Here is an 18448-nt window from a genome sequence, read left to right as displayed (position 1 = left end):
GTGTCTGGCATTTGCCACTGTCAGAAGACAGGATAGTGATCTAGATGACCTGACCCAATATGACCATTCTTATGTTCTTATGACAAGCCTTGTTGTATCAAATAAACCTTCTGTAATAAATTAACTTGCATTTTTTTTAAAGGTTGGATTACAGTGGGCCTTCAAGAGAGTTTTTTTTCCTGGTGTCCAGAGAGCTCTTCAATCCATATTATGGTTTATTTGAATATTCAGCCAATGATACCTACACAGTACAAATAAGTCCCATGTCTGCTTTTGTAGACAATCACCATGAGTGGTAAGAATTAATTTCTAATCTTGTTTTTTCTATTGTTTCCACTTGTGGAGAACCAGCTCATATTTGTTCAAATGCAGAGTTTTTGATCTTTTTAACCAGCAGTAAAATAATTGCATTTCTTTAGACTTTCCTCTCTTTTTTTTTTTTCCTTGTTGGTTGTAACAGATATTCTTGTTTCTCACAAAGTCAGCAAAGATGAGATTTGGAACATATGTATTGTGGTTTTGGCTCACTACATGAAACTCCACACTTTGTACAAGAGCAAACATTTGCTTCACCAAAGCACTGTCAGTCTTTTGTGCATGAAAAACAGATTATATTAAACATTGGCTTGTAGTCAACTCAGTGTACGAGAGATTTCAATCAGCTTTTATTGCATGTTGTTTGTTTGGGATTTCTCAGTGAATATAGATGGTTCCCAGTAAGGCAGTCCACATCTGGTGGAGGAAAATCTATTGAGATAGCTCTTCTTGTTTTTTGCTATTTAATCAAGGTCCATATACCTGATAATAGCCTTTAAAATCTGTGAAAAGGATGTACTATGAGGAATCTGAAAAACAACAGAGGAAGAAACCTGAAATGATGTTACATTTTATAGATCTATATATTGATCTTTTTTTTATATATACACGTAATCTCAATTTCATGATTAAGGGCCAAATTCTAAGATGGTATAAATCAGTGCATCTCCAGCGAAATCAGTGGAGCCATGCCATTTACACTAGCTGAGACTCTGGGTTTAAATTACAGTAATGAGGTAACAGCTGCAAGTCTGTGTAGGACAGAAGCAAATTAGGGTCTCAAATGATGGCGAATCATTGCAATGAAGTATAGTTGAGAGTTACGTCATTTGCTGGCTGCCCTGCACATCAGCTGAAGCAATGCACCTGTTGGACTCTGATAAAAGATTGGATACAGAAGTTCAGCAACAACAAACTGTATATGCTGCATCTGAAAAAGCATGACAGTCTGGCAGAACAAGCTGCAGGGCTGTGTATGGCCCTCTTCTCCCTATCCTCAGCTATGTGGACCTAGAGAGCCGGCCAGTGAGTGAGTGGGGCACAACCCATTTGTTTCTGGAGAGACGAGTGCCAGTGTCAGCATCAGGGAGAGATCAAGGAATGCAGCTCTGCACAGAGGGAGGAAGCTTTGTGTGTCTCTTTCCCATTTTGCCAACCCTGCATAGGGCCAGGCATAACAAAGCCTTAATTTTCCCAAGTAAAGTAGTTCTGAGTTATATATCTTACCAGGAAGTCTAGAAACTTGATTTTCTTTCAGAGAGAGCATTAGGCTTGAATCTGCTTTCAGATATGTGGAGGGCATGCCTAGTTTCCTTAATGATTTTTTTCACAATGTTCTGCAACATGCACCATTATTTCTGACAGCAGAATTGTGCCCTTAGTGTCTAACAAAGTCTATGTGAAGGCCCTAGTGTTGCAAACAGAGTTGCCACATTCCTAATTTCTAATCTTCCAGCAGCAATGAGTGCACAAGGGGGTTTAAATCTTGTTGGTACTTTGGGGGGGAAATGGAATGGTAAGGGTGATAATTTCCAGCCACCCCCCAAAAAGGGTTACATGGAGCCCAATATCCACCAGTCATGAAAAAGCGCATGGAGCCACCCACTAGCTAGAAAAGGATGCCTAGAATCATCTGTCAGAGTCAATCTCTCAGTGCTCAGAAAGGGAGAGTGAGGAGACGGAGGGGCAGAAAACAGCTGTCATGTTGGAAGCAAGGGTTTGAAAAAAGAACCTAGTTTGGTAGGGTTAGAATGAGTTCAGTTTAGCTTTCAGTAGCTGAAAAGTGGCAACTTCAGTTTTGAAACCCCAGGTATTTTCCATGCCTTGCAGATCTGTTTTTTCACTACATTCTACTGAGAACTAAAAAGAATCAAGCTACCACAATACAGTTATAGTTATCTGATTTAAATATACTGTTAAACTTGTTACAGAGATGAATGATAGGGCAGCATACAAACACAAAGTCTGAGTGTACTGGTTAAACTCATTTCCTTTGTCGTTCAGGTTCAGGTTCAGTGGTCGAATCCTTGGTCTTGCTCTGATACATCAGTATTTGTTAGATGCTTTCTTTACACGGCCCTTTTATAAAGCCCTCCTCAGAATGTGAGTAGAAATGTTCTGATTTTTCTTTTTCTCATGGAAAATGCAATTTTTGACCAGCAATAAATGTCAGGTTCTTGACGCCAAGAAGATAGGTCAATATAATTTGGTCATTTAGTTTTAATCCAAGATTTACTTTAAAGTATAGTTACCTAAATTAAGGCCCATATATAGTACTAGCCAGTTACTTGATGACTTTGAAGATGTTGCTGATCAATATCAAAACCTTGTGATTCCTGTCAACTAATTACATCACCAGTTCCTTCTATAAAATCGTTCTCTTCAAATCCTGCAGTGAAACATTAGATATTAATAGAGTACTTGTTCATTTGTCTTTAATGACTCATAGGACAGGATCTGAATCAAACCTTATTTAGACTTTAAGATCAGTGTTTTCAAAAGTAGTCTCTGATTTTTGGCTGCCTCCATTTTGAGGTGCCTAGCTGGGTCTGATTTTCAGAAGTACTGCATCTCCAGAGCTCAGCTGAAGACAATAAGAACTGCAGTTGCTCAATACCTCTGAAAATCAGATCTAATGTGTGTCAAGTTTAGGGCCCAAAAAAGGAAGCCACAAATCAGAAGCCACATCTGAGAATTTCCAAAGATGATTTACATTTATCTGCAAAGCACCGTTCACATTTATGGTGCTGTGCAAATAATACAAGTTTATTTTTACAGCAACTAAAACTGTAGTAGGTGCTTTACAGAATTTTTTTTTAAAAGGCCTCGTCCCACTCCCAAGGAGCTGACAGTCCTAGGCTAGAGGTGATGTGACAGAGGAGCTGGCGCGAGGGGGGACTAATAAAACTGTGGGGGGAGGGTTGAAAGACAAGGACTCCAGCAATAATATCATGTGGTTGGTTAGTTTAGTTTTCTATTGGTCATAGTGGCTTGTTAGGAGTTTTTTAAATAGCTGTGGGCCAGATTCTGCCACCTTCACAGAGGGCCTGATTCATGATCCCCTTATGGCCTGGCCAGCAGAAAGACACTACAAAGCAGCTTTATGGATACCCCTGCTCATGCACTCCCTCCTGGGTCTGCAGCTCCACAGTTAAGGTGTCTGAACCAACTCTGCACACATCTTTGCAGGAGGCACTGGTGCACGGGGCATTCCTGGCTCAGCAAGGGGAATGTTGTCCCAGCCATTCTGCACAGCTGCTAAGGGCTATGGCTGCAGGATGCAAGTTAAGGTAACCCTTAGCCCAAGACCACTCCCGGTACCTTCTAGCTAGAGAAGATGCAAGCCATCTTCCCTATGTGCCTGCACCAGCCCTAGAGTGGGCACAAGAATAAATTCCCCTGGTGGAGTAGCAGCTTATTCTCTGAGATCCTAAATGTAAGGCTGTTCACAGGTTAAGATTCTGCTTTAAGTGAGTAAGGCTGACAGAATCTGATCCCGTAATAATAATTATGATTGTTGACTGACTTCTTGTGGGGATCATGGAAGACGCAAGTGGTAAGGAGGTGCTTGAATGAGGAGAGGGCAGTTGGCTCACAAACCAAATTTGGAAGGACGCACCATGTTTAAGGACTTTATGGCAAAATCACCCAGGCTGGCATCACTGGCAAAGTGGAGAGAGCAGGAGGTGACAAATTAAGACCATCCTCCTTATTGCAGAGCTTAGTTAGTACTAATAAAAAGGTCCTATTTTTTTTATGAGATGAATTACATGTCCCATATTGATCTTTACACTTAAGCATTACAAGAATTAATAGCATTTTTTGTAATCCATAGTCAAAATAAATCATTGAAATATGGTGCAAGCGGCCAGAATTTGAAATGAAGTGAAATTTACAAGCAAAGGGTCTTTAAAATGGAAATTTAGGGTTTTGTAGTTTAACAACAAAGAGATGAGAGTTATGCAAATAGTTGCTATTACCATTGCTAGGCAAATACAGAGATTCAGAATAGTTTCTACTAACTTGCCTTAAGAACGTCAGCACAAAGGAATCCAGTAACCACTGTTCTTTGTTCTGTTGATTTCTCTGAGCTCCCTTTATTCTCAGTTTGTTTTGTAGGGCTGTCCTGTCTCAGCTCTGTTAATGAGCATGCACTACTGCTGTCAGCTATATTTGTATATTTTCTTCTTGTTTATGTTAGACTCTGTGACCTGAGTGACTTGGAATACCTTGATGAGGAGTTCCACCAGAGTTTGCAGTGGATGAAAGACAACGATATACATGATATCCTAGATCTCACATTCACTGTAAATGAAGAAGTTTTTGGGCAGGTGTGCAAGATTGCTACTTTCCTTTCCTTTCCTCTTTATATTCTGTTGTTAGGTAACTGTTTCTTTGGACTGAAAAATGATGTCATTCCCAGCTGATTTTGAGTTCATTAATAAAAATCTTGGTTGATATGAACAATTGAAAAACCTATAGAGAGATTATCATTCGTTACCTACCAATGCAATACCTAAAGAATGCAGAAGCTGGTTTGTATCTCTTATTTTGAAGCTGCTTGTTCTTACTTTGTACTTGACATGATCTGGTGAAAACGGGGATTTCAGTTTCACGTCATCTGTCTGAGTTTATATACTCCAGTCTGTTAAACCAATCTGTGCTTGGCCTATGATATTGGGGAATTAGCGCTACATATTTAACAAAAAGCTTGAGTTTATAATATATTTTTGTTGTCTTTTTATATTATTTTGGTGGTGGTTTTCCTCTAAGATCACTGAACGGGAATTGAAACCAGGGGGTGCCAACATCCCAGTCACAGAGAAGAACAAAAAAGAATACATAGAGAGAATGGTGAAATGGAGAATTGAGAGAGGGGTTGTGCAGCAAACAGAAAGTCTAGTTCGAGGTTTCTACGAGGTAAGAAATCCTACTCAACTCTAGTTCCCATGTGTATATTATCTAGCTTTCTCTATACTTGCATTTCTAATACACCCAATCACACAGTATTTAGAAGACATAGGAGTGAGAGTCATATGTATCCTACAGTAGACCTAATATATTTCATAATAATCAAATGTCGTCTTATATATGTGGAGGTCACTTGTTGGAGGTCATTGAGTCAAATAACATGACTACATTCTAAAAAAATGGAAAACATTATTACCACTATTTGCATTAGCAGCAGTGCAAACTCAGATAATAAGGAGAATTGAACTCAGGAAGGAATTTTTTACTCCATGTCCAGCATTACACAATTGGCTGAGTATATTTCAAGATGTTTTCCTTTACATTTTCCACCTTGAACATGGACCTTGAATATATTGACCCTTACAGGCCTGGAAGTATTTCTATATTATTTTTCTAAATCATTTTCCTTCTAAATACTAGGAGCTTCTAATAAAACTGAATGTAGCTACAGTATGAAACCCAGTGGAAGAATAGTCCACATATTTGCATCTTTTGAAAAAAGTTTTAACCTTAAGCCTCCCCATTCATTGAACAAGCCAGAACATTACTTGAAAAATGATACAGCATTAGTAACTGGGGAGTCTGTTTAGTAGGAGGCAAAAATAACAGAAACAATCAGACACGTTTCTATGTATTTTATTTCCTTTCACAGGTTGTTGACGCTAGGCTGGTGTCTGTATTTGATGCAAGAGAATTGGAACTGGTTATTGCTGGCACGGCAGAAATTGACTTAAGTGACTGGAGAAACAACACAGAGTATAGAGGAGGTGACATTGATTTTTTTTTTTTTTCCCTAGTCAAAGTTAGCTCTGGTACCGCATGAATGAACCTGGAAGTGCCCTCTGTCTAAGATTTTGCTAAACCTATTCTATGAAATATGTCAATTTAATAAGTGTTGGAGCCCATTTTAAACTAATTTTGGAATGTCTTAATTTTCCTGGTTAGCTTTTGAATTAGGAGCAGTCATTTTAGTTGATAAAAGGGGTAAGATCCCAAATGGCAAGAGCATGTTTATATTTTGAATTTACAGCGAGGTTGATGGCATCTGAAAGTAAGTAGGCAAACCTTTGACATAAAGGTGTTCTCAGAGTTCGTTTACAGCAGCAGGTAAAGGTTCATGTTATATGTAACTCCAAACCCCTCTCACATCCCCATTACGCTCAGTCTTTCCCTTGCTCTTACATTCAACTGTTCTCTGATTTTTCTCCAGCCTGACTGCATAAAGAGAGTGGTAAGGCAGCCATCTTTAGTAAGGACTACTTCACTTCCATTTCCAAAGGCTATCTGGAACTGGTAGTTAGCCTATCTGAGTGCAGTCCTGCTTCAGTCCCATCAAGAACAATGAGATGACAGCTGTTTTGAGTGAGGTGGCTGCAATTGCTACTGGCATCATGAGCAGCTTTTTAAAAAAACATAAAAAATCCAAAACCTAATGTCACAAGAGTTGGCAACTCAGATGAGTGACTTGCTAATGGTTTAAGTGTTTACAAAAGGAAACTGAATGTCTGCCTTTAATTTGCAGCAACGTGCAATGACCCTGATAAGAGCCCTGGGTTAATCTCACTTGCTGTCTTTTGCTGATACTTGATTATAAGTATGGAGGCTAAGACTGTAACTAAGACTGAGCTGGGGAAGGCCATTCATGGGTAATGGGGCTTTTTGTTGCTGATCTAACAGGTTACCACGACAATCACATTGTAATTCGGTGGTTCTGGGCTGCTGTAGAAAGATTCAACAATGAACAACGGCTAAGGCTATTACAGGTGAGAGATCAGTAGATTTGTATAAAATCTAATATATACCCCCATTTCACATTAAATGTTAAACTACTTCGTCAGTTTCGGACAATGAAGCCTTCAGATAGTGTGATATCAGGACAAGGGAATGGCCTGGTAACTCAGCAGTCTCCAGATGCTTACTGTAAATAATTGAAATGTCAGAGCTAACTAAAAACATAATTCCACTCAATAGAAATTTACCAATACCAGTATGAGTATTGGGTGGTGGTGATTTTTATTATTTGACTAAAAAAAATCCTCAAAATTTGTATTCCAAGGAAAGGAAAAAAACATGATAGTATTTACCTTTTGAAGATTATTCAGAGGCAGAGCTAGGGAGGCCTTGGCTGAGGTGTTCAAAATTATGAAAATGATACTGAAACTGATCCAGTCTCCCATTATTATCCTTTCATATAACATGAAAACAAGAGGTCTTCACTAAGTTGATAGCTAGTAAATTAAGAACAAATAAATAGAAACACTGCTTCGCACAGTATGTCCACCTGTGGAATTCATTTACCTGATGAAGGATTCAACAAGACTGAAGGCAGTAGAGGAATTTTAACGCATATGGGTTTTTCACAGAGTTACATGTAATCAAATACAGGTACCTCTAGCACACCAAATTCTTTAGAAGGGGCCAGATCTGATTTTATCTGTGTTTGCCACATAATTGCACTGGTTTCAAATCCATTGTTTTAAACATTTCAGAACTGGCATCTGATCATCATGTTAACTGTATCACTAACCTGCCTTTTTCCTGTTACAGCTGGCTCTGTGTAAATGCTATGTGGGAGACATTACTGAGGTGTCCCTTTTGATGCAGGACCATAGATGGCTGTGTAACTTTATTGCTAAGATTTCCCTTTGTAATTATAATACAGTGTAGGGATTCTGCAACTGCAGGTCAAAAAAATATTTTATATAGGTGTTGTATCACAGACCATCAAAAAATAAGTAAGCTCTATTTGTCACAAGACTCTCTTATCAATGAATGGTTCTAGTCAAATCTGCTCTGCGGGCCGGCTCCAGGCACCAGCCTAGCAAGCAGGTGCCTGGGGCAGCCAATGAAGATGGGGGTGGCACGTCCGGCCATTCGGCAGCGGGGCCGTCATTCCCTCTCAGAGCGAAGGACCTGCTGCCGAATTGCCGCTGATCGCGATCGCGGCTTTTTTTTTTTTTTGTGGTTGGGGCGGCAAAAACGCTAGAGCCGGCCCTGCTGCTCTGTACAATGTCATAAGAAATTCTCACTGAAATCTATGGGAATTTTACCTAAATGAGAACTGCAGAACTTGGCTCTTAGCTTATATCAGTTAGTAAAGTTTGTAAAGTGCTTTGAAATCCAGCTGGATGAAAGGCACGACATAAATGTAACATCATCTATGGTAATTTACTTATTAGTTAGTCCCTCTTAAACCTTATTAAGTGTGTTTTATTTTCTCCCGCCTCACTTTTTTATTTATTAGTTTGATGATACTAGTAATGTGACTTTAATTCTACACTGATTGTGCATCATAGTTACTCTTATATACTAGCTGTCTATAAGTGAAATCTGTAACAGAAATTAGGCTAGTAAGCCCTCCCTCCTGGAGTGCTAATCAAGAAATATGCCACTTTCCTTCCCCTACATTTTAAACAGGATTTTAATACTCCTGCTTCCCCTTCAAATAAGGCCTGATCCTGCAAACTCTTATACAGGAGCAACTTGACTTAGTGGGAACACTGCTGTGAGTAGTTACTTATGCACGAGCATTCACAGGACCCTGAGGTTGTATATCTGTCATCCATATTGTCCTTTTTGTGTTGGTAGTTTGTTACAGGCACATCCAGCATACCTTATGAGGGGTTTGCATCTCTAAGAGGGAGCAATGGGCCAAGAAGATTCTGTGTAGAAAAATGGGGGAAAATCACTGCTCTTCCCAGGTAAGTGTGTGTGTGTGTGTTTTGGGTGGTGTTGTTTTTTTAATCTAAGTAAATTTTTAACTACTTGGATAGACTTCAGTTCTGTGTGAGCCAGTCACAATAGATATGTTGATATTCTCAACTACCCTTACTGCTAACTATTGGGGTTATGCAGAAGCTGCTTGAGAAACAAACAGCTGTCATTGATTGACTGGGTATGCTCTGCCGCAAGGGAAGCTCTACTTCCTACTTGTTCCAGTGTGTGTGACATATCTGTATTTCTTTGAACTGAAGAGGTTGTTTCCCTGCGTTGTGGGAAAGACAAACTAATTGTGCTTAGTAGTCCATACCTTAATTCAATTCATTCTACTTTACCAGGTTTACAACTTCTCTTCTAAAATTTATGGTTTTTTTGTTAGTCATAAAACCAGGCGTTGCGTCCCTAAAATAGCATATATGATGTTCTCTGAAAGGTCAGTTATTGGTCATTGCCAGAAAATGGATATCGGCTCTAGATTAAAGAGACCCACTGTATTTACAGTCTAGTTCAGTCCCTAGGAGGGCCAGCGTGACTTCAGTGTTGTGTAGAAATCTTGCGACAGAAGAAGGCAAAACACGATCTTAAGAGAGGGTGAAGATTGTAAAGGGAGCAAGTAGTAGAGAGGCTTGGGCCAAGTGAAAAGGGGAGTAGAAAGAAATGAGTTGGATGTAAGGAAGAGCTGAATTGCACAAGGACTTGAAGAGTGGAAGTCAGTGAAAGAATTCAAGGTGAAAAGTGACATGATCAGCGTGGCAAGAGGAAAAAGTAAGGAAGGAATTGCTTTCCTCATTTTTCCTTTTGTGATGCCAGGAAAAGAGCTGTGGTCTTAAATGATCTACAGTATCAAAGACTGATGACATATGAGCCAGGATCTGACTGAACTCTGTATTAACAAGAACTTCTCTACAGTGAGGTCAGTTTTGCAAATTAATACATTTGGGGAAGATTTACCGTCATCCAATTCTGTAGCATTTAGAGGAATTTACACTGGTTGGAAATGGATACATTACTAATTTTGATTACCAGATAGAAAGTCAAAATATAAACAGTAGTACTATGTAGTTGAAATGCACAGACCCAGTGTACAAGTTTGTGGAGTTAGTAGCTCTAACACAAAACCACCTTGTCAGCTAAGGGTATAAATGGGAGCCACTCAGCTGAAGGTCAAAGGTACATTAAGAGAATTCTAAGTTTATATTTCAAAACAATTACTGTAGTATCATTTAGGGTCAAAAGGTATTCTGTGTGTCAGCCACCAAGGCATGCCTCAGAGAGTGATTGTTACTGAAATGAGAAATAGATTATGTTCCTACTGCATTTTAAAAATATAAATCATTGCATTTTCTTGAATGAACCTGGACTTCAGCGGTGCCATTCCATTTTATACCGATACTTAAATAGGAAAAGAGATTATTGTAATTTTTGTATCTTCTAATATTCAGACTCTAAGACAGACTTTAGGCAGTACTGAAATATTATTATTAAATAAAAGGTCCCAGTTAGGATTAGGGCACCATTCACTGGGCACATTTCACATCAAAAAGACAATTCCTGTCCCAAAAGGTTTGCAATCTAAGATCTCAATCCTGCTTAACTTCACTATGATGAGGAGTCCCATTAGATTTGATGGGCTACTCCTGGTAATAAAGTTAAGAACATGTGTATATGTCATCAAGATCGGGGCCTTAATAGTGAGATGTAAGTAGACACAAAATACATATTTGACTAGTGTGGCAGGATACTGTCCTGGGAGGCACAAATAACTGGAAATCAGATTTTCCAGGATTAATAATCAGGCTACTGTGAGGAGGAACGTGACAAATTAATTCATTAAATTCTTTGCTGGACCTCTCATTATCTGTAAAAGTAAATATTTTGGGGGGTATAGTATTGATGATCTTTAAAGTAATTTAAAAATGGGAGAAAGAAAATAAATTGTGACAGTTCCATTAAAATAGTGTGCTGGACCCATAAAAACCCACCAAAGCAGGGGAACTCAAAGGGAAGGCTCAAACTAGCTGTCTACTAATATAACTGATGAATCCGCTTTACCCATTTATTGTGCATAGATACAGAGACTTGGGACCAAATTCACCTCTTAGGCAGCAGGATCCAACCTGGAACAGGGCCACACTCCTGTAAGCTGCTCATTCTGACATGGAAACCAGAGCCAGCGGGTACAGTCTACACAGTGGGAAGGGGCAGGACAAGCCAGGAGATTCAGCACCTCACTGAGGGAGTTTCTTCTGGCAGGGCTACTGCGTGGCTCCAGCTGTAAAATAAAACTGCTTCACTTTAGAGAAAGAGAGTGGAGATATGTGCTGAGCGCCTTTACCAGTTCAGCCCAGTGGGTGCAGGGAGGGTGCCAGCTGATTGCCTCATTGCCCATGGCAGTTAATATGGCCCTTGATCTTTAACTTTCAATTCCCTTGCTTTGGAGACACTGGGCCACAACTTTACTACCATTTTAAGATATTTTTACAAATATGAGAGCCAAATAACACAAGTTTATTTGTCATGAGTCAGCCACCCCCAGTGCTCAAGACATGGTACCGTAATCCCATAGGAAACACATGACTTACAGCGTCCATCTCAAACTTAGCTCTGAGCAGAATGTAAACTATGTGTTTGCTTTTCTAACATCTCCAGTTCCTGTGTGCAGAGCGGCTTCAGCCTAAGCTCCACCAGCTTCAAAGGCTTTACTGTGCAAACACTGAGTAGCACTGGCTGAAGCTACCTATCTTAACAAAGACACTGAGTGGCAAACTTTCAGCAGGCTCCAAAAAGAGATCCTGCAGATGTGGATGAATTGTTGGACACCCACTGAAAATTTCACCCTGAAGCTCTTTGATGCCTAATGATTCTAGGGTTTTGTATTAACCTAGGGACAAATTCTTTTACCCTCACTCTCGGTGATTAGTGTTCTTATTTTGTGAATAGTCCCTCCAATTTCAATGGGACCACTTGTGGAGTCTGGTACTACTGGCAAAATCTGGCTCTCAAATTACAAGTCAAGGTTTTGGGGTTTTTTTATTCATACCAGAGAGAAGAAATAAATGAATGAAAACATTTTAAAGTAGCCATTCCCTTTTCCAGGCTCTGTAGAGCTAAGGAAGGCTAATACAGATAACAGATTGATTAGATGATTCAGCCTTCCAAGGGGAGTAATGGGGGCAAAAGACATATCTGGCTTCAAGACTAAGCTTGATAAGTTTATGGAGGGGATGGTATGATGGGATAGCCTAATTTTGGCAATTAATAGATCTTTGATTATCATAGGTAAATATGCCCAATGGGCTGTGATGGGATGTTTGATGGGGTGGGATCTGAATTACTACAGAGAATTCTTTCCTGGGTGTCTGGCTGGTGAGTCTTGCCCACATGCTCAGGGTTTAACTGATCGCCATATTTGGGGTCAGGAAGGAATTTTCCTCCAGGGCAGATTGGCAGAGGCCCTGGAGGTTTTTCGCCTTCCTCTGCAGCATGGGGCAGGGGTCACTTGCTGGAGGATTCTCTGCACCTTGAGGTCTTTAAACCACGATTTGAGGACTTCAATAACTCAGGCATAGGTTAGGGGTTTGTTACAGGAGTGGGTGGGTGAGATTCTGTGGCCTGCGTTGTGCAGGAGGTCAGACTAGATGATCATAATGGTCCCTTTTGACCTTAAAGTCTATGAGTTTATGAGATGATTCCATAGCTTCCATAGTTCTGATCATGTTATAATCAGCCTTATTGAACCAGAACAATGAAACTTCTGTAACTTGCATGTCAAGTTGCCTGGCTTCTATCACTGCCCTTTGTTAGTGGCATGTGAATGGACTGAAAAAGTTAGTTATTTCTAGTTTAGTTTTGCCCCTGCTGTCCCTGTCACTACTTTTACTTCCAGCTTGTTTATCTTATTGTACATCAGGCTAAATCAGATATCACTAAGGGAACTTTTGCTCTCTGTTTCTTAAATGTTTAGAAGTTGGTAGTGTTAATTATATAGCAGCTAGTGATAATGCATATCTAAACATTTGCACGCGAACAGCATTCTTCTGTTATTGCTAAGGTACTGGACTTTGGACTTAAAAGTTAATTTGTCTATAATACTGTTTGAACGTCAGTGAAGGGGGAAGTGATTGAATGTCAAGACTCCAGGAACTAAGATACATTTACCTTTATCAGAAAATGTGAGAGCAGAAAGATGAACATAATATACAGTTAGCTTGAAATGTCCTGGGAAAGCAGTATTCACAGTAAAATCACTCTCCTTGCAGAATGACAGAGTCCTTTGGTAAAAGAAGAGCACATTTCCTCAACAGAATCAATACCTTTATTTTTAAAAAAGAGTCAGCTCTCTAAAGAAAATGATCACATTTTGAATACACTATGACGAAATCATCCTCAAAAACTGAAAGAAAACCCAACTTGTCTTTCTGCTAATCAGTTAAACCAAGATGCAAGATTGTTAGCTTGCAATGAATCCCTTATTGATTCATGCATCATGTTTTTTATAATTTGTGGTTGTTTAGCCCACAGGATGCATGATGCATAATTCTAACAAGTGGATGTCTGTTTCAAAGAAACTCCTCTCCTTCCACACCCTTTCTGAATGCATTAATCTTCAGAAGCAAGAGGAAATCATTCTGCTGGTTGTGTGAGCAGCCAGAGGATGCCAGGAAGATTATTTCAATGGTCCACATTCCCCTCCTGTGGGCCTGATGGAAAGAGAAGCTCTATGAAGTTTCTTTCATAATGTTTCCTACAAATTCTCCTTCCAGAGGGTTAAGGAGAGGGAATCAGTTGAACCCACCCACCAGATGCAGGAGGTTAGGCCACCATGGATTTTCCAAGGTCTAAATTGAACCCAGAGAATTGGTGGATATACAGGGCGATCTAGCTACCTGACAGCACTGCTCTAATTGTAAACCTTTTGTACTGTCTTTGCCTCCCCTCCTCTCCCCCCCCCCCCCACACCTTAGGAAGGGTCCCCAGCGTGGAGGAACTCTGCAGGAAAGTTAGATCCTCAAAGCACACTTCCTGGATCCCACAGATAGCTTTCCACAATGTTCTGGGAAGAGAAGAGAGGTCCACAGATTCTGCTGATCTGCTCCCTTTCCAGGCAGGCAAGGGTTGATCCCTCTAGTGGATTGGGAGAGAGGAAGGGGGAAAACGAGCAGCCCCATGGGGTGTTAACTCTACCTGCTGAAAAATATTCTTATTCTGACAGAGTTCTGTTAAGTCTACAATAATTGGATGGAGCAAAATACAATATTTTTTCGACCACAGCAGTACACCCAAAGTTTGGTCTGATGTTTATAATGATAATCTGGCCCTGCATACTGTGTGTTTCCCAAAGCCTGGTATTTTTATGACACTACAATGCTGTTTGCTAATTCAGTGTTTCACCTTCGCTGAGGAATTGTAATGAACTCTTAGCTTCTGTGTTTATAAACAAGCTAGAGTGACTCACCTCTTCTCTTCATGTTCCAACCTGGTAGTTAGGATCTGATTGGCACTTAAGATGATGGTCCCTAGATTTGTTCATCTGCGGGCTGGGCACCTTCTTGTTTTGAGAGGGCTCACTGTAAATCCAGTGTAGCCATTCTGAATACAGCTGAATGGGGTATGTTGAATAGGGAGTCTCAGTAATTGGTGGGGGGAGAGTTCCTGACATTATACACTTAAATGTATTATGCTGCATGTTTTTTAAATGTTTGCTGTTCAAGCGCTGACAGGCAGGCCACTGCAGAAAAGGTTTCTACTTGCCAACGGGAACAGGTTTAAACAACAGTGTGGTGTGATTGCAAAAGGAAAAAGTAAATGTAAAGAAAGTCCTGCCCCTTTAAGGGCCAAACCCAAAGACAGAAGGACTTTTATCTTCCAAAGCAAAGGTCTAAAGGGTTAGTCAGCTTTCAAAGAAGAAGAGGAAATGAAAAATCCTTGGCACTTTTATCTCAGAGCCCCTCTCCCAAAAGATTCTACTTGCATTAGTCACTTGGAGCTGTGCCATTTATTTCAGTGGGAGCAGGATGGAATTACCCTGCTACTCAATAAATCTCTATATCAAACTCAGGCAACTCTGGTCCTTCCTCTAGTCAGAAGATGGGGTCTCTAGGACCTTTTCACAATGTGCATAGAGACTGTGATAGGCAGATTATAGAAATCGAGGGGAGAAATATATCCCTGTCCTGTCAAGAAAGCTAGAGTGCGTTTGAGAATTATATACATACATTCATTTAACTACTAAATATATTTCTCTGTAATAGATTGCCAAGATCAGATCCTCGGTTGGTGTAAATCAACATACCTGAACTGACTTCAAGGAAACTACACTGATTTACACCAGCTGAGGCTCTGGCCCAGAGAAATTATCAATGGAAAAGACCTAATTTGCTAACTAGTCTATCTCCTGTCAGTAGGACTGTTCCCTACGCGTATTTTCTAGTATTTCACTAACTTTATCTAATTTATGTGCATTCATTCTTCAGAAATAACCTGCTCATGATTACAGACCTAGCATTCAAATATCACTATTTTTTAATAGAAAATACTAATTTTAAAAGTATATATTTTAAGCCAAGTTTTCAAAACAGACTGCCTCAATTGTGCCCCTAAATTACACATTTTGTGTGTGCACATTTTACAGGCAAAATTTAGGCTACTACTTGTGATCCACATTACGGTATCAAAGTATCCTTGACAATTCTTTTTTAACTTGAAAATAACAGTCTTCAGTAACACAATATCATTTCACAAAGCATGGTTATTTGAAAGGACCTTCTAGCGCACCTGAATTTTCAGTTACTTTCATTTGAATTTCTAAATGACCTTTGCTTATTTGTCACTTTTTTTGTTTTTTGCAGGGCTCATACATGTTTCAATCGTCTTGACCTTCCCCCTTACCCATCATTCTCCATGCTCTGTGAGAAACTGTTGACAGCAGTTGAAGAGACAAGTACCTTTGGACTTGAGTGATACGCAAACCACAGTGCCCAGCTCTTTGGACGTTTGTGGATCTGTCCTCTCAAGAATGAATGAACATTTGTATTGGATTCTTAGAGGAAAATTGTTTTACAATGCAATTCAAATAATGAGATTTCCATCAATGAGTAAATCTTGCTTCGGAAGCAGTTACAAGCATTGTGATAGTGGCGGAGTACTCTACGGTAATACTGGAGTGCAGGGAAAACTAACAGTCTTGCAATAAACAGTTTTTCTTGACTGCCATGTTTGTTATGGCTCAAGCAAAAGATGTGACCATGCATGATCAGCAAGGTGGCTACTGCAAAATCTGATAAGTATCTTGAAACTGGATTTCACCAAAGTCCTTGAATGTAAAGTTCAAGTCAAAATGTGAAATCGTTTAGCCCACCCCTAAATTAGCTAAAATCAAACTATGGAATTCTTTATTTAAAAAAAAAAAGTTTCCTAAAAATATGTTACTTTATGCCATATACTATAACAGAATATCCATTACTTGCTATACCTAAGACTACGAGTCCCTGCATGGTGTGCATCATAGATTTCAGCTTCCTGGGGCAGAAGTGAATTTGAAGGAAAATCAGTAGCATGGGATGTCACAACAATGGCTTGCAATAAGGAGGTTTGTGAAAATGTATATGCAAGTGGGCGCGTGTATGGCAAATGATGAGCTATTATAAGGAGAACTTAATAATGACTGATTTTATGCTTTATACTGCATGGAAACTGTTTTAAAAAATAAGTATCAATTTACCACAGCATATCAGGAAAAAAAACTTACACAGTGACTTCTCTTTATTTTTATAGGTTCATTATGTTAAGTTCCTCAGAGTGTAAATAAGAAACTAGCATACTAAATGCTATTTCTGTTCATTTCACTTTTCATGCATAAACAGACATTGTGCTAGTGTTTTATTCTTTAAGCACTCTCAAGGAAAAAATGCCTTTTATTTTTATATGAGTAAGAAATTCCCAAAAATATTTTGCACTGAATGTACCAAAGTTGAAGGGACATTATGATCAGACTGACCGCAAACTGCATCACTCTTACAAGTATCTAGAAAATAACTTCTTAAGAACCGAACTTTCTTCACAGTGCCATGTCTATAGATATCAGGACTGTGCACATAAGTAATAATTTTGTAAAAATCACTACATGTGATATTGTAATATGCATTTATTTTAAATGCATTTGGTTAATTTTTCATCCATCAAATAACCTTTAAGGGATTGAGTGTAATACAGATGTTTCATATTTTCCCAGCAACTATTATTTGTACAGCACCGTGAAACTCACTAGCTTATTGGGGAAACCATTTGCGACACTTAAGAGGATGAACCTTTAATAGTAATGATTCCACTCTCCTTTATCAGTGAACACCTCCAAGCTATAAACTGTTCGTAATGTCTTTCTAATTGCGTTTTCACTGATGAGTAGTTTTCTTATCAATGTTAATTAAAATGGAGTCCTTTTCAATGGTATATCAAAAACTGCATGAATCCACCAATTTAATTATGCTTAATTTTGCCAAAGTGCACAGGCATCACTTGCACCCATTCCTCATAACTATCTTTAATCCTAGATTAGTTTTGCATCTGTGCATTTGTACAGCCATTAAGAAATACTACATACATCGTGCCAGAGTTCCAGAAAACTTCAACTGGATGTTGAATGGCAAGAACAGAAATACAGCTCTTTGTGTTCCTTTTGATGGCACTCGAGCATTTCAAGACCTGCTTTGTGGGAGAACTAAGTTTGGGAGTAACCTCAGGATTCCCACTCTGGGGACTCTCGTTGAATAGGGGTCTCAGTGAGGTGACGTGCTTATTTTCTGTATTCATAACCATGGGAGCACCCATCCACTCAAGTGAACATTGGAATGGCAATAAAGCTGCTGTCAGCAAAGACTACTTTTTCACCCTCACAATGAGAAAGTAGATGCTGTTGTGGTGGTAGGAGCGGGGTGCTGGGTAAATTTAAGTTGCCTCAGATCCCTCTCCCCTCTCCCCACTCCCCACCCCTGCATTCCCCAAACGATATAGGAAATAATGCCTGTATTCAGATAATTGAGGAAACCCCACTGTCAAAAATAAAATGAAAATATCTTTTGACTTTACAAATAATGGGTTCCTCCCTAAAACAATGGCATCTTGGAATCACACAAGTTTTCTTAAACTGCTCCTGGCTTGTACTAAGTGGCAAAGAAAAGTCAAACTGTATTATTCTATTTTTACATCCAAGTTTATCAGTGTTTGCTAAGATATCACGTTAATGGTCCAGGGTTTGCTAATGCATGTGTTGTATCAAAGAACTGATACACAGTAGATAAATTTATTGTGAGCAGGTCATTTCAGCATGGCTCATGTTTCATGTGATCAAATTCATTAAGTATCTGACACTCCAGTCACTTAGAGCCAAATTAAACTTTTGATGGGCTAAGAACCACAGAATTTGGCTCTTGTAATATTACAGTAT

General features: G+C 39.4%; 1 protein-coding gene across 5 annotated transcripts in view; it reads left to right on the top strand.

Moving 5' to 3' along the window:
* The window catches only part of HECW2 (HECT, C2 and WW domain containing E3 ubiquitin protein ligase 2), a 245333-nt gene extending 229161 nt beyond the window's left edge, over nucleotides 1-16172 (top strand). For 4 of the 5 annotated variants that reach the window (XM_034785543.1, XM_034785544.1, XM_034785546.1 and 1 more), the window contains 8 exons: nucleotides 143-295; nucleotides 2320-2418; nucleotides 4517-4646; nucleotides 5089-5235; nucleotides 5939-6053; nucleotides 6964-7049; nucleotides 8875-8987; nucleotides 15855-16172. In XM_034785543.1, coding sequence (XP_034641434.1) covers nucleotides 143-295; nucleotides 2320-2418; nucleotides 4517-4646; nucleotides 5089-5235; nucleotides 5939-6053; nucleotides 6964-7049; nucleotides 8875-8987; nucleotides 15855-15966 — 955 coding nt within the window. In that variant the 3' untranslated portion in view covers nucleotides 15967-16172. Of the gene's footprint in view, nucleotides 1-142; nucleotides 296-2319; nucleotides 2419-4516; nucleotides 4647-5088; nucleotides 5236-5938; nucleotides 6054-6963; nucleotides 7050-8874; nucleotides 8988-15854 lie in introns of those variants that run through there. The other variant, XM_034785547.1, reaches the window with a different exon arrangement.
* Nucleotides 16173-18448: the final 2276 nt, after the last annotated feature.

Source organism: Trachemys scripta, chromosome 11 (assembly GCF_013100865.1).
Source record: "Trachemys scripta elegans isolate TJP31775 chromosome 11, CAS_Tse_1.0, whole genome shotgun sequence".
Classification (NCBI taxonomy): Eukaryota; Metazoa; Chordata; order Testudines; family Emydidae; genus Trachemys; species Trachemys scripta.
This window is presented reverse-complemented; position numbering and strand designations above follow the sequence as displayed.